The sequence below is a fragment of the Galeopterus variegatus genome, unplaced genomic scaffold (genome assembly GCF_000696425.1).
Source record: "Galeopterus variegatus unplaced genomic scaffold, G_variegatus-3.0.2 Scaffold3942, whole genome shotgun sequence".
Lineage (NCBI taxonomy): Eukaryota > Metazoa > Chordata > Mammalia > Dermoptera > Cynocephalidae > Galeopterus > Galeopterus variegatus.
The window spans coordinates 42391-57942 of record NW_007730053.1 but is presented as its reverse complement, the minus strand read 5'-3'; the positions used below and the strand labels follow the sequence as shown (position 1 = coordinate 57942).

Below are 15552 nucleotides of genomic sequence, written 5' to 3'. Positions count from 1 at the left end.
GACCGGGGACTGGCAACAGGATCGCAACCCTCGGCATTGCTCCGGGAACCGGTCTGTACGTGGGATCCGAACCCTCGGATGGGAGCCCAGCCGCGCTTCCCAAGCGGCGCACTATCCAGTGCGCCACCGGGCCGGCCCATGCAGTTCAGTATTTTCTGATGGGTTTGGCAAGAAGCTGGACCTTCGAGGAATGTAGGTTGAATTTAAGTTGGACAGACCTGAGAGGAATACCTGTGGAGTATTAACACAATGTTTAAGAGAAGTTTGACCATAGAGTTTGTACAAAGGAGAAGTAAGTAAGCAGGAGGGGAAGTTGAAAGATAGGCAGGATTCAAGCAAATTTGGGTGTCAAATAGCATATGTTATGTTTTGGGGGCAGTGGGGTGCTGCTGAAGGGTTAGGGGTTTCGATGATGATAAGACGGATTCAGTTCTATATCAGTGTTTATTTATTTATTTATTTATTTTTTGTCTTTTGTCTTTTTTCCGTGTCCGGCAACGGATCGCAACCCTCAGTGTTGCCCCCGTACCGGACCGGGGACCGGCAACGGGATCGCAAGCCTCGGTGTTGCTCACGCGCCTCGCTCAGCCAGTGAGCGGGAACCGGTCTCCATGTGGGATCCGAACCCTAGGACGGAGCGCCACCGCGCTTCCCAAGCGGCGCACTATCCAGTGCGCCACCGGGCCGGCCCCTATATCAGTGTTTAGAAAGTCAAGCTAGCATGATGTGTGCTGAAGTGCAAGACTTACTTCCATCCACCTGGACTACAGAGGGGAGTGTAAATCGCATGTCAGTTCTCTGGTGTTCTGTTTTAGGACCAAGCTTGATCTTAAGGAATACTTAGCTGTCACTCTCTCAGAGTCATCAATACTAACCAGACAAAAAGTTGAGAAACATTAATTTATTTTATACTTGAGGGGATCTTGCCAGCATATTTGTTTTGTTTAAAACCAAAGCCTTTGCCAAAGATTAAAATAAAAGCCTTATGTGTCATCATTGATGTACTTATTTTTTTATAAGTTTGTCCAGGCAAACTGGAGGATATGTGGCAGCTGCTGCAATGTCTGTGAAGTGACAGTTATGTTTCTGACCAGTTACTTAAAGGTGGTGCATAGCAAGAACAGCCTTGCAGAGATGACTTTGAGCCTTGTTTGCTTAGTTGTTCTGTCCCAGTGACTTCTTGTATCCTGCTTAAGGTCACTGAAATGAATAATTTTTTTTTCTTTCAGTGGTGAATGGAGAGTATTTTCAGGCAATGAGTTGGGGGCCCTCCTGGGCTGGTGGCTCTTTACTTCTTGGAAAGAGAAGAACCAAGATCGCAGTGCCCTCAAAGACACCTACATGATGTCCAGCACAGTCTCGTCCAAAATCTTGCGGGCCATTGCGTTAAAGGAGGGTTTTCACTTTGAGGTAAGGTGTGTGTGGGACTTGCTCGTTTTCCTTTCTTTTGCTCTGTAGAAGATCTAAGGCTTTTCTGTCTCTTTTGAATTATCCCTTAGGAAACACTAACTGGCTTTAAGTGGATGGGAAACAGAGCCAAACAGCTAATAGACCAGGGGAAAACTGTCTTATTTGCATTTGAAGAAGCTATTGGTAAGAAGTGATCATGAGGATTGCAGAATTGGTTAATATATAGAACATAAATAAATGAAAAAAAGGTTTGGATTTGGTTTTAAAAGATCAACAGTGAAACAGGAGCATACAGTTCCCTTAGCTTCTCTAGCACTGGGGATGAGTATTGAACTGTCCTACTCCAAAATTGGCATCTCAGATATTTTTCAGCAAAAAGGAATATCTTACAAATAACCAAGCCATTAATGTAAGGATCCTTTTCTGAAAACAGTGATATTCTGTACTTGGCTGCTAATAGCTTGACAATCCACATATTTGGAGAATTGTAATGTTTCTTCAATTGTGGTGTTTAATATCCAGTCCTAATGTAGCTCACTCCTCTCCAAAAGCTCTAATGAGGATCTATGTTGAGGTTTATCCAGAAGACAGAAGGGAACACGATTGTGGCACTCTCATCAAAGTGATGCTTACCTGCAAAGACCACCCAAGTCCAGCAGAATGACAGAGAAACCCTTGTCCTAAACTGTTTGTGAATATAAATGAGCAGAAAGGAGAACTAGCTATAGAAATTTGAGATTCACACTTGTGCCAGAAATGTTTTAGCTGTTAATAAAAACTATTGTGTGTTAAATTTATTTATATTCATCTGCAGCGCAGACACCACGTGATTTGTTTAACTAATTGAAGTATAAAGCTCAGCTTTTGCTCTTTTGTTTTCAGATTTGTCAGCCTTGTCTTTTCAAAGCTTTTTAATTAAAAAAATAAAAAAGGCTTTCATACATTTGTTTATCCGATATTAATTGACAGTTTCTTTTTTTTTTTGGCAGCTGGCCAGTATGGGGATCTGAACCCTTGACCTTGGTGTTATAATACCATGCTCTAACTAACTGAGCTAACCAGCTAGCCCTGCTTATCAGATACCAATTGCATATCTATTACTCAGTGACTCTGAAAGAAATGGATGACACTGACATTAGCCTACAGCAGCTTCTATAGATCTAGTTAAGTAACCACACAAAAGAGGGTAGGCCAGGTGTCAAGATGAATCATGAAACTAACAAGAACTATTGGGATCCAGAGAAGAAAGAGATGCATATTGACTAAACAGTTGGAAACAATTTTATGTGAGCTGGAGACACTTTCAACAAATCTAGTGAATGAGCATCATTTGGCCAGGAGGGAAAATCTCCCTGAAGTCCTGCTATGTGCTAGACACTGGGCTAGATTCTTAAACATGGTGGTAAATGAGAAACATGCACACACTGAACACTGTATGGCCTCTGATATACGATAGCCAGGGCACATACACAGGTGTGGCTTGACACAGTGTTATGCAGGACCCCACTCCTAAAAGGTGTATGCATGACATGTGTTTCCGCAGGATATATGTGCTGCCCTTTTGTTCTGGACAAAGATGGAGTCAGTGCTGCTGTCATAAGTGCAGAGTTGGCTAGCTTTCTAGCAACCAAGAATTTGTCTTTGTCTCAGCAGCTAAAGGCCATCTATGTGGAGTAAGTTCCTGTTGACTCTGATTGGAGTAATATTTTTAAATGTTTTATTATGTTCTTGTGCATGAGATACTAATATTCTCTCTAATGTTCTTTCTTTAGTGATGAATTCTGTTCCTTATGAAAACTAAATAAAAGATGACCTTTTCCTTTTGATACTTAACCATGTATTAGTAATTACCATTCACCATGCGTGAATTCTTAGAAATGGCTAATGGAAGAATATGCTTTTAAGTGTCCAATGTCAAAAAAGATTAAATTGGTTCATAATACATCTATTCAGTCTTTGTAACATGTACTTAACTCTGCCTGTGTAGTGCAAAAGCAGCCAGACACAATACACAAAGTAATGGGTGTGATGTGGTTTATTCCAATAAAAACTGTAATTTACAAGTATAGGTAGAAGGCGAGGCAGTCGTTTGGCAATCCCTGGGGTAGATCATTGGATCTCTTTTTTAACGTTAAATTATTCCTTTGAAGTTAGCTATGATTATTTGTTTTGTTTATTTTAGAATATGTTGGTTCATACATGTCCTATGTACACTCTGCAGAATTATTTGCTCATTTTGTATGAATTTGTATTTGTTTCAATAGGTATGGCTACCATATTACCAAAGCTTCTTATTTTATCTGCTACGATCAAGGCACCATTAAAAAATTATTTGAAAACCTCAGAAATTACGATGGAAAGAATAATTATCCAAAAACCTGTGGCAAATTTAAAATTTCTGCCATTAGGGACCTGACAACTGGCTACGATGATAGCCAATCTGACAAAAAAGCTGTAAGTAATGTTTACTTGTATCCACTAAACTCTTTTTCTATTTACCTTTTTTAATAATTTGAATAGATTATCTTATTTAATCATATCATTAGTTAAGGCTGATTTTAGGCATAAATGCATTATTATAAAGGAGCTATAAAAATATAAGGAAAGTTAAAAATGATGGGCTAGAACTAAAAGGGATCTCACTGAGCCAACACTGTCATTTAACATATTCAGAAATCCATACTCAGAAGTGCAGAACCTGTCTGCGGTCACACCGCTGGTTGGTGATGGTCTGGGAAGAATCTGGGTCTTCTGATTCTGAACCCAGATGGTCCTCCCAATAAGCACTTCTTACACTTAAAGGAGAGTCAGAGTCACCTAGAGGGCAAGTTAAAACAGAATGCTGCAGCTCAGCCTGGAGTTTCTGATTGGGTAGGTCTGGGGTGAGGGCCCAGAATTTTCATCTCTAACAAGTTCCCAGGTGATGCTGATGTGACTGGTCCACACTTTGAGAACCACTGTTTACTTTCCAGTTGGTTTCACCTCTTCTCTGAATGTATGGGAGATGTAAGCTGTAAAGCATGAGTTGGTATTTTTTTTTTTTTTTTTTTTTTTTTAAACTGGTAAGGGGATCGCAACCCTCGGCATGGTGTGAGTGCACTGGCCATCCCTATATAGGATCCGAACCCGTGGCCTCGGTGCTACCAGCAGCACACTCTCCCGAGTGAGCCACAGGGCCAGCCCAAGATTTGGTATTCTTCACACCATGTGGATCCCCTACAGGCATCCAAAGATGACCCAGAGGTGGAAGGAGAGTATTGATAACTGTGGCAGGGGGTTAGGGGAGGGAGAGGAAGCATATCCTTATGAAATATTAGACATGTTCTTTGATACTTAGCTTTTTATATTTTAAATTTTCATCTGCACACAATATATTTTTGAGAGATCATTAGTATTAAAAGGGTTATGATGAAACATGATGGTCCCACCCCCTACCACCTCATTGCCATCCCAACAAGACAACCCCTTCCTCCCAGGTGTTTACCACCAGGTTCCTAAATAATATGCTCCTCTGATGATGTTTTGACTTATCAGTCTTATACTTTATTAATTTTCTATTTTGGAGATAAAGATTTAGTCCTTATACTTCTTACATTCAAAATTTCCCCTTCTCTTCTGGCCTCAGTACATTGATACCTCAACTTTTGGTTAAATTGGATTCTTTTATTATCGTGAGTAGTAACTACTGTGGGCTGCTTGGCTGAGTAGTGTATTTTGAGTAGGTTTCCCTAGTTTGTATAAAGAATTATATTTCCTGTAATTAATAGTTGCTTTATTCTTTCATTTGCCTGGATGTCTATGTAACGGTCACTAGTTCTTCCCTGATCCTTTACAGACCTGTCAGCAGGGTTTTCCCCGTGGTCCAGTGCTTCAGCTGTTCTGTAGGTTCCATGTTGTTTCCAGTGGCCTCCCTCCGGGTCCCTTGGTCCAGGTGGGGCCAGCCACTCTCTGGGTTGGGGACATAGCTGTCATCCTGGGAATACCCTTTGCCGCTCTCCAGGGTTGAGTCTCTTCCTTCTAGACCTCATGGCTTCCTCTTTCTATGTTTATTTTCCTGGATCACATCCTCTAGTAGCTTTCTGAGAAAAAGTAAATGGAGGTAGCTTTTCAGAGGCCCTGAAGTCTGAGCGTGTCTCATTCTCTGCTCACGCTCTGTTGACTCCCAGCTCTGAAAGCTCTGCTCTGTCACTGTGTGGCTTCCAGTGTTGCTGTTGAACGTCCATCCAACCGTTCATTCATTCACCCAGGTAGCTGAGGCCTCCCGTGTGCTGTGTACAGGGAGGGATATTGACGCTATATGTATTCTGTCCTTTCTGGGCCATTTGTTTCTTCTCTCTGGGAAGAATTTAGGAACTCTTCTGTAAACTTCAGGTTCTAAAATTTCACACTGATGTGCTTCAGTATGGTTCTTTTAAAATTTGTTTTTCTCAGTACTTGGTCTGTGCAGTCATTCTTTAGTTCTGAGAAGTTTTCTTGACTGTGTGTGAAGGAAGGGGGCTGGCTGGTTGTTTTTTACATAACCTCCACCCTGTGTTTTCTGTTCTCTTGCTCTGAGAGCTCTGAGTTGGGTGCCGGCTCTCGGGGCAGCAGCTCTGCTTCTCTTGATTCTTTCCTCCCTGTTGTTCATTTCTATCTTCTTGTTCTACTTTTTGGGAGATTTCCTCAACTTTAACTTTTAGTGCTTTTGTTGACTGTTTCAGCTTTTACTCATTAATTTATTAAAAATAGTATCCTATTCTTTTTTTTTGTTTTACATATACAACAATCTTATCTCTAAGGATATTAATTATAGCCGTTTAAAAATGTACATCTTCTTTTTCCCCCAAATTGTTTTTATTTCCTCCAAGTTTTTTTTTTTTTTTTTTTTTTTTCTATTTGTTTTGGACTTTGTTTTTTTATCTGATATATTTCCCCAGAAGTCTGGTGATCCTTTTTTTAAAATTAAAAAAAAATTTTTTTTTCAGTAGCCAGCTGCTATGGGGATCTAAACCCATGACCTTGGGGTTATAAGGCTGTGCTCTAACCAACTGAGCCAACTGGGCAGCCCCTGGTGATCCTGAGTTTCCTTTGGGCACTTAAAAGCTGATTAGAAACTCTATGTACATGTGCAAGTCAGATGATATACAGTCATTTGTTGCTTAACAATGGGGTTACGTTCTGAGAAATGCATTGTTAGGGGATTTTGTCATTGTGTAAACTTCATAGAGTATATGTACACAAAGCTAGATGGTATAGCCTACTATGCACCTAGGCTATGTGGTATAGCCTGTTGCTTCTAGGCTAAAAACCTGTACAGCATGTTACTGTACTGAATACTGTAGGCAGTTGTAACACAATGGTACTTACGTATTTGTATATCTAAACATAGAAAAGGTACAGTAAAAATATGGTATAAAAGAAAAAAAATGGTATACCCGTATAGGGCACTTACCATGAGTGGAGTTTGTAGGACTGGAAGTTGCCCTGGGTGAGTCAGTGAGTGGGTGGTGAGTGAATGTGAAGGGGCCTAGGACATTATGTATACTCTAGACTATAAACACCGTCCACTTAGGCTACACTAAATTTATAAGAGAAAAATATTTTTTTCTTCAATAATAAATTAACCTTAGCTTACTGTAACTTTTTTACTTTACAAACTTTAAAAAAAATTTAACTTTTTGACCCTTTTAAACACAAACACATTGTACAGCTGTACAAAAATGTTTTCTCTCTTTGTGTCCTTATTCTATAAGCTTTTTACTATTATTAACTTTTTAAAAAATATTTTTACTTTTTAAACTTTTTTGTTAAAAATGAAGACACAAACACACATTAGCCTAGCCTACTCAGGGTCAGGGTCATCAATGTCACTGTCTTTCCCCTCCACGACTTGTCCCACTGGAAGGTCTTCAGGGGCAGTAACACGCATGGAGCTGTCATCTCCTATGATAGTGATTCCTTCTTCTGGAACACCTACTGCAGGACCTGCCTGAGGCTCTTCTTGAGGAAGCATCACTCTTTTCAGAAATATGTCCATGGTGGTTTGCTTAGTTTGTTTCTTGTTTTCATCATAGATTTGCCTGTAAGCAGATTATGCACCGTGAACATTCCTCCCTATTAATGAAAACCTTTTGGTGTTGGGATCCATGTTTTAAGGAGCTTGTTGAGGTTGGCAAAAACTTCTGCTAAACGTTTCACTGTGAATTTTCTTGGGGAATCTTCTTTTTTTTTTTGTCTTTTTCGTGACTGGTAAGGGGATCGCTACCCTTGGTGTGGTGTCGCCCACACCACACTCAGCCAGTGAGCGCACCAGCCATTCCTATATAGGATCTGAACCCGTGGCAGGAGCGTCGCTGCGCTCCCAGCACTAGCGTCGCTGCGCTCCCAGCGCCGCACTCTCCCGATTGCGCCAAGGGCTCGGCCCTTGGGGAATCTTCTTTATCTTCTCCTGCAGTTTTCTTTTCTCTTGTCTCTTCATTGTTATACGACTGGCAGTACGGTAGGTTTGTTACACCAGCATTACCGCAAATACATGAGTAATGCATTGTGCTGTGACATTATGATGGCTGTATCACTAGGCAGTAAGAATTTTCCAGCTTCGTTATAATCTCACGGGACCACCTGGCAGTACGGTAGGTTTGTTACACCAGCATTACCGCAAATACATGAGTAATGCATTGTGCTATGACATTATGATGGCTGTATCACTAGGCAGTAAGAATTTTCCAGCTTCGTTATAATCTCACGGGACCACCATCAAATATGTGGTCCATCATTGATTGAAATGTCCTTATGCAGTGCATGACTGTACTTCACTCTAGGGGTATTGGGAAACAAGTCAGCTATTTATTGGGAGATCTCCATCTGGGGCTGTATGCCTTCTCCTAATCATTTGCCTGAGGGCTATAAGTTGAGATGCCAAGGCCCTGGAAGCATGGCTGGGGGCAAGCTGGGGGTGTCTCAGCCTGGGCACTTTCACTTGATCCTTCTGTTTTCACCATACCCTGCCCTCCATAGAACCTGGGGCCCAACTCCTGTGCCCTTCTGGTTCAATCCCTAGAGAATTAAACCACCTCCTCCAGGAGAGAGAAGAGGTGGTTCCCTGACTATGTGGGCTGGGGGATGAGGGTCCCAGAGGGTCTAATAGCTTCTTTTAAACGCTGCCCCTGTTGTCCACACCTGTCTCACATCTGCCCTTTGTGTAACGGGAGCCTCCAGTTCTCAAGCCTGGCCAGGATTCCACAGAGCACGCTGACTCGGTTCTTGTCCCTGTCTCCTTCTGCAGGCACGCAGCTTTCATCTCTCATGTCCCACCACACCAGTTCTGCTCCATCTGCTTTCTGACTTCCACGATTGGTTGGCAGCCCCGTCAACTGCTATCTCCTCTTTGCCCTTGTGCTTATGCTTTTTAAAATATTTATGTAATTTTAGTGGAGTTTTGAGAGCTATCAACTACAAATACATCTGCCAGAAGCTTTATCTTAAAAAAAAAAAAAGAAAAAAAATCCTTATAGAATTTCTTTGCAAAGTTGTACTTTGTAACAGTGAGATACGGTCTAGTTTCCTTTTTTTTTTTTTTTTTTTTTTTTTTGGCAGTACATTATTAATCTATTTTAACCAGTTCCTTGTGAAATAATGTGTTTTACTTTTAATAAAACTTTAGTAACTTTAAATAGAACTATGAAGGTAAAAAGCTAGTATAAGAAGTTACTTAATTTTCATAAATTGTTATCATTTAAGATTTCATTCACATGGAGTGCATCTGATTCCTCAAAAATGTTCTTTTCTTATGAATAAATTTGTTTACATTTATTTTCTTGCTTCTGCAGGGGAAAATATTGATTAGGCCAGAATAGTATTCTATTATTTAAATTTATAACATGTGTAAATTAATTCATAGGTTCTTCCTACTAGTAAAAGCAGCCAAATGATTACCTTTACCTTTGCTAATGGAGGTGTGGCCACCATGCGGACCAGTGGGACCGAGCCCAAAATCAAGTACTACGCAGAGCTGTGTGCCCCCCCTGGAAACAGGTATGTCACAGATGGCAGCTGGTGTGATTTTTATTCCCCAAACTTCCTAACTGGTTCTGTTCAAATACTAAGTAAAATGTTTCATCTTTCCAGTATGTAGTTTAATTAGAAATGCCGTTTTAGAACCTGCAGCAATATTGCTTGAGCATCCAGGGATGAGAGTGTTTACTTATTTCCCTCCTAACTTGCTTTGTATGGGAATATTTCATTCTTAATATCAGTAATAGTAATACAGTTTCCTTTTTCTGAGTAACTTTCCAACGGCGGCTAGCACCAGTGAGTTTTTCTCTTTTTCTCTGGAGTCTTCCCACATGTCTGATAAAATAAAGTCCATTTCTACATGGATTCAACAAATATCTTTGAGTACCTACCCAGGTCAGTGCTGAGTCCCAGGGGGGAGAAAGAGCCACATCAGAATGAGTCCTTGCTGCCAAAGAGCTGATGGTCAGGTAGCTTGAGGGTCATGTCTCTGTGACCTCGGTAAAGACTCTGAGTTGGTCGCTCTTCAGCAACCATAACATTTTGAACTTTAACAGCCTCAGTGCCTGTCCTTAGCACGTGTGAATGTGATATTGCATACCTACCCAACACTCAGCCAGCACTTCCCTGTTCAGAGTACAAGTGAGAATCAGGAAAATTTTTTTGGAAGATGAATTAAGTCAGTGCTTTTTAATAAAAATAAAATAGAAGCTACACATGCAATTTTAAATTTTCTACTAGCCACATTTTAAAAGTGTGAAAAGAAGCAGGTGAAATTAATTTCAGTACTATTTTATTTAACTTAGTATATTCAAAATGTTATCATTCTAATGTGTAATCCATGTAGAAAAGTATTGAGATAGTTTACATTCTTTTTTTCAAAGAAAAACTCTAAGTCTTCAAAATCTGTTCACAATATACACTTACAGCATATTTCAATTAGAATGCTAAATTTTTATCAGAAATATTTGATTTGTATTCAGATTCCATAAAATTTATAGTAGAAAAAGTAAATTTTGATGTTCAAGTATGTTGTTCCAAACATACTTGTTTTCCAATGACTAAATCAAGTATTAGATTTTAAATTTGAATTTCCATGAACTAAACTTAAATATGATAAAAAATTGAGTTTCTCAATTGCACTAGCCACAATTTCAAGTGCTCAGGAGCCACATATGGCTAATGGCACCAGTCTAAGTAATTGTCACAACATGTACAAACCAAAGCTTTGCTGCCAGAGTGGTTTTTTCAGCCTTGTGAACCAAATTTGCATTATGTGGAAATAAAAGCAGAGGAAAATTTCTGAGTATCTTAAATTGCCAAGGCAGTAGCAGATTAAATGTAGCAAACTAAAGGAGTAGGGAAAGAATCGGTACAGTTAGACTTCGCTTAGGCAAGGAGGCGTGACTGCTGATAGCAAAGAAGGAAATATTAAGACAGAACAAAACTATAAAACATGGACACAAGAACTTAGAAAGTTCACCACTCCAAGAGTTTAAGGGAAATAGCATTCCACACCCAAGTGCACCCTAAATTTTTCCTTTTCCAGTCCAACAGTTAAAGTCATGATTATGGTTCTCAAACATCGAGATGTTCGATGAAAATATATTTAAGAAGTCATGGGACTGTGTAATATGTTTTCCTATGTATTCCATTCAAAACCTATTTGTGCTTGAAGGGCAAAAACTTAGCTATTAAGCGAACATCTAAAACAGCCCATTCTCTAAGAATTTTGTATTACCAACATTTTATTGTAATATTATACAAGTTTCGGTGTTTCCATTTATGTAACCTATTTGTGCTTGAAGGGCAAAAACTTAGCTATTAAGCGAACATCTAAAACAGCCCATTTTCTAAGAATTTTGTATTACCAACATTTTATTGTAATATTATACAAGTTTCGGTGTTTCCATTTATGTTTAATAAGAAGCTGTTTGCTACTAAATTGAGTATGATTTTCTATACACATTTCTTTGTAATTCTCATTATCACTTAATATTTTCATATTTCTGTGCTTCATTCTTTTAAAACCAAATGGACGTCAGTCCAATTTAAGCATTTGTCTTCACGATATCTTTGTCCTTTCCTTTTCATTATCCTGTAAAAATGTCTCTAACATTTTAGAAAACTTTCCTTTATACTTACAACTCAATATAATGTGTAAGGCTTTATGGTATTTAAAATTTACATGGCTTATTGAGTAGACTTAAATTTAAATATTGTTTTGTAAATTTCTGAAAAAGCTTTGAAAAATTGTCCTTTTGTTATATGCATTGCAGTGTTGCTCCCATTTATTAAATGAGACATCAGGCACTAGGTTGGGCCATGGGTATGCCGTCAGGCTTTATGAAGCAAGGCACCAGCAAGCCTAACACACAACAGCATTAAAGCCATGACTAAGGTTTCCTTCTTTTCTGACAAGCTTAAATATTATTAATATATTTTATATCATGGATTTCATTTATTCATAGAATTCTACAACCTACTAATCCTTTAGAATACAAGATCCTTGTTAAGTGTAAGTCCTGATTTAAGAAATATTTTTGTTGGAGGGAGATGTCTTTAGTTTTCTCCAACTTTTTATTTTGAAAAATTTCAAACCTACAGAAATGTGGATATAATGCAGTGATTTACCTATATATCCTTCACTTAGATTGGGGGTTGGTGAACTTTTTCTGTAAAGAGCCAGATAGTAAACATCTTAGGGTTTGCAGGCCATATGGTTTTTGTCGCCACTACTCAGCTCTGTGGTTGGAGTGCGAAAGCAGCCATGTACATAAAGGCATGGGCGTGGCTGTGTTCCAGTCAGACTTTATTTAGAAAAACAGGCCATGAGCCATAGTTTGCTGACCCTGACCCAGACTCAGCAATTGCTAGCATTTTGTAGTATTGCCGTCTCTTGCAGTATATATCATGTATTTGAGTTCTTTTCCAAACCATTTGAAAGTAAGTCACAGATCTCATGATACTTCGCTCTTATTATTTTAATATGCATCTCCCACAAACAAGGGCATTCTCCTGATATCGTAAGGCTATTAGATAATAATTGTATCAGGAATGGTTGGGCATGGGTTGAAGTTGCTGTCCACAGGGCAAATTCTCCAGGAAGACCTCAGTGTGCTCTTATTGCCTTTCAACTAGAATCCAGCACATCCAGATTGTCTAGGATAATCTCTTTTATTTAAAGTCAATTGATTATAGATGTTAATCACATCTACAGAATACCTTCACAGCAACTCCAGGATTAGTGTTTGAATGGTTGAGGACTATGGGCTAGCCAAATTGACACATAAATTCAAATTGCCCGAAATAGCTGTTTTTCTCTCAACCCACAGTCAAATTGAGAACTGTGCATTGCATTTAGTTGTTATTTAGCTTAAATGGTTTTTCATGATGATTAGAGAAAAATAAGAGCCTAATGATACATGATACTTTGCTATACATTTCTATAAAGAGATCCACCTAGATTTAGACTCTTCAGAAACAGGGATTCCTAATCCTGGTTTAAATGATTGTTGGATGGATCCTGTTGTATTATAAAATGTTATGAAATATTCTCACTTTTATATAAGAAATGGAACATTTAGCAATTTAAATGGAGAGGGCTGGCCAGGATTAGCTCAGTTGGTTAGTGTGGTGTTATAACACCAAGGTCAAGGGTTTGGATCCCCTATCGGCCAGCTGCCCCCCCCAAAAAAATCAGGATGGAGAATACTAAGTCAAAACTTTGGTTTTAGGAAGTATCGCACCACTAAATCATATACAGCACTGATTTTTTTTTCACACATAAGGAATGCAGTGTCAGAAACATTTTATCAATATATTAATGAATCATAATATAAATACATGTCATGGTTAAAAACCAAATTGGAATAACAAATAAGTTAGTAATTAGTAAATTCATGGAGTTTGAAGTGTTTTTTAAAAATAATCTTTAGCTTGCGTGTCTTCCTGAGAACTGTTATTTTCTTCAAAGCACATTTATGGACAAGGAAAACAAGACTGGTATAATTCATATGTATTTATGAAGAGTAACTAATTTATATGTTGCCAATTGGAATAAAAATAATTATAATGATTTATTGAGGTCTTTAGGCCAGGCTCTGTACTAATTGCTTTATATAATTTATCTCAGTCTGTACAACAACTCTCTTGAGAAGGTAAAGTCTTTATCCCAATTTTACAAATGAGGAATCTGAGCCTTAGAGATGCTAAGCCACTTGCCCAAGGGCACATAGCTAGTAAGTAGTAGAACCAGAATTAATGTCTGTAATAGAATGGATTGCTTTAGTTGTACTGTTTAGCTATCGCAATGTAAAAATGTTCTTAACTAATTACAGGGATTGCCATTTCCATTAAAATAAACTTTGCATGTCTTAAATATGATCGAGTACAAAGTAATGGAAAGTATAAAGGATTTAGTGTTTTAAATTCAGCTTTTTGGTTTTAAGTACTTACAGTAAATCATACTAGCTGCTGGAAATGTGTTTAACTGCAAGTCAGTTTTATCTATTTTTTACCTTCCAGTTATTTGCATATAAATGTTTTCCACATCCTTGAGAACTTGATTTTCTTAGAGGGATCTATCTCCGTAGATTCTTGTTTATACTTTAGTTGTGACTCTTGTCCTGGAGGCAGACTAACAAAGATACAAGGGTACTTCAAAAAGTTCGTGGGAAAATAAAATTAAAAGATAATAGGAATTTTTCCATGAGCTTTCTGAAGTATCCTCGTAAAACTTGGGGGTCTGATTTTCTGGTGTTTGACTATGCAGACCCACCTGGAGGCTCCCCATCTCTGTCAATTCTAAGATGGCCTTATAGACAAGGCTGCACCTTAGCTTCCAGTAGTTTGAGGGCAGACATCATCAGGAACATTCATTATCCAGGGTGATTGAGGACTTAACAGAGATGTTATTTGTAAAGTTCAGCAGGATTTAATGCCAACTAGCACCATGAAAGTTTTCTCTACACTGTTAGGTACAGACATTGTAGATCTTTTAGGAACTCTAAGCCAAAAATTGCATTTCTTAAAAATTCTTATGAGAAGAGCAAGGGATAGTTTTGTTTATAGAGGAGACCTTGGAAAAACCTTTGGGGAAAAGCATGCATATTGTCTCATGGGGTTTTTTGTCAACAGATGTGTTCCCATGTTTAAGTCACTGGAGTTCTATTTTTTCTGGTTTAGTCCTCCTCTTAAGGTTAAATTTCAATGTTACTTTGTTAATTTGGGGAGCATTTAAAATGTGCTTTTGAATAATTCCTTATCTGGAATTTTTAACCTTATTTTCCAGTGATCCTGAGCAGCTGAAAAAGGAACTGAATGAACTAGTCAGTGCTATTGAAGAACACTTTTTCCAGCCACAAAAGTATAACCTACAGCAAAAAGCAGAGTAAAACATTGCCTTGGGCATAATTACATGTACCTACAATTAAAGCTGAACTTGATTTGTTAACTTTTTTGAGGGCCAAATGATTCAAATTATCACTATAAGTATTTATATTTTTAAAATAGATATACATTTCTCATTGTTTTATGTTTACTCTTTAAGGTGAATAAAGAAGAGATGGCCAAACCTAATAAACCAACATTCTTATTAAAAGGTTGAGCCTCGGCATTATCTGAATTTTTAAAAAATGAAGATTTCAAAAAACAACTAACTTTAAAAAATAGACTGTAATTAACATGCCTTAAATAAATATATCATAAATCATAAATGTATGTCTTCTTTGTAATTCTTTTTATGTATAGTTGAAATAGCCAGAAAACCTATGCAGTCACTAGATTCTGGGCTATCATATGTAAGATAGCCACTTTTTAGTTATACATACATTTATTTTTCTATCAATTCCTTATAAAGTAAAATAAATGAACAGATCAAATATTGTGTTCATGTTTGGGGAAAATACAGTTCACAGGAACCTATAAAGTGTAAAAATACTTTTAAAAGTGTTTTGGGGGTTGTATTCATAAAGTCTATGCCCAATCCTACTTCCTAAAGTGTTTCCCCTATGTTTTCTTTTAGGAGTTTTATTGTTTCAGAGTATATATTTAATTATTTAATCCATTTTGAGTTGATTTTGATATATGGCAAGAGGTACAGGTCTAGTTTCATTCTTCTGCATATGGATGTCCAATTTTTCCAGCACC

At 38.1% G+C, this 15552-nt stretch overlaps 1 protein-coding gene across 2 annotated transcripts in view; it reads left to right on the top strand.

Moving 5' to 3' along the window:
• PGM2 (phosphoglucomutase 2) overlaps positions 1–15123 on the top strand; it is a 31970-nt gene extending 16847 nt beyond the window's left edge. Inside the window, exons 10-15 of one of the 2 annotated variants that reach the window (XM_008586337.1) lie at positions 1230–1410; positions 1500–1593; positions 2954–3083; positions 3675–3864; positions 9290–9423; positions 14696–15123. In XM_008586337.1, coding sequence (XP_008584559.1) covers positions 1230–1410; positions 1500–1593; positions 2954–3083; positions 3675–3864; positions 9290–9423; positions 14696–14798 — 832 coding nt within the window. In that variant the 3' untranslated portion in view covers positions 14799–15123. Of the gene's footprint in view, positions 1–1229; positions 1411–1499; positions 1594–2953; positions 3084–3674; positions 3865–8597; positions 8959–9289; positions 9424–14695 lie in introns of those variants that run through there. The other variant, XM_008586338.1, reaches the window with a different exon arrangement.
• Positions 15124–15552: the final 429 nt, after the last annotated feature.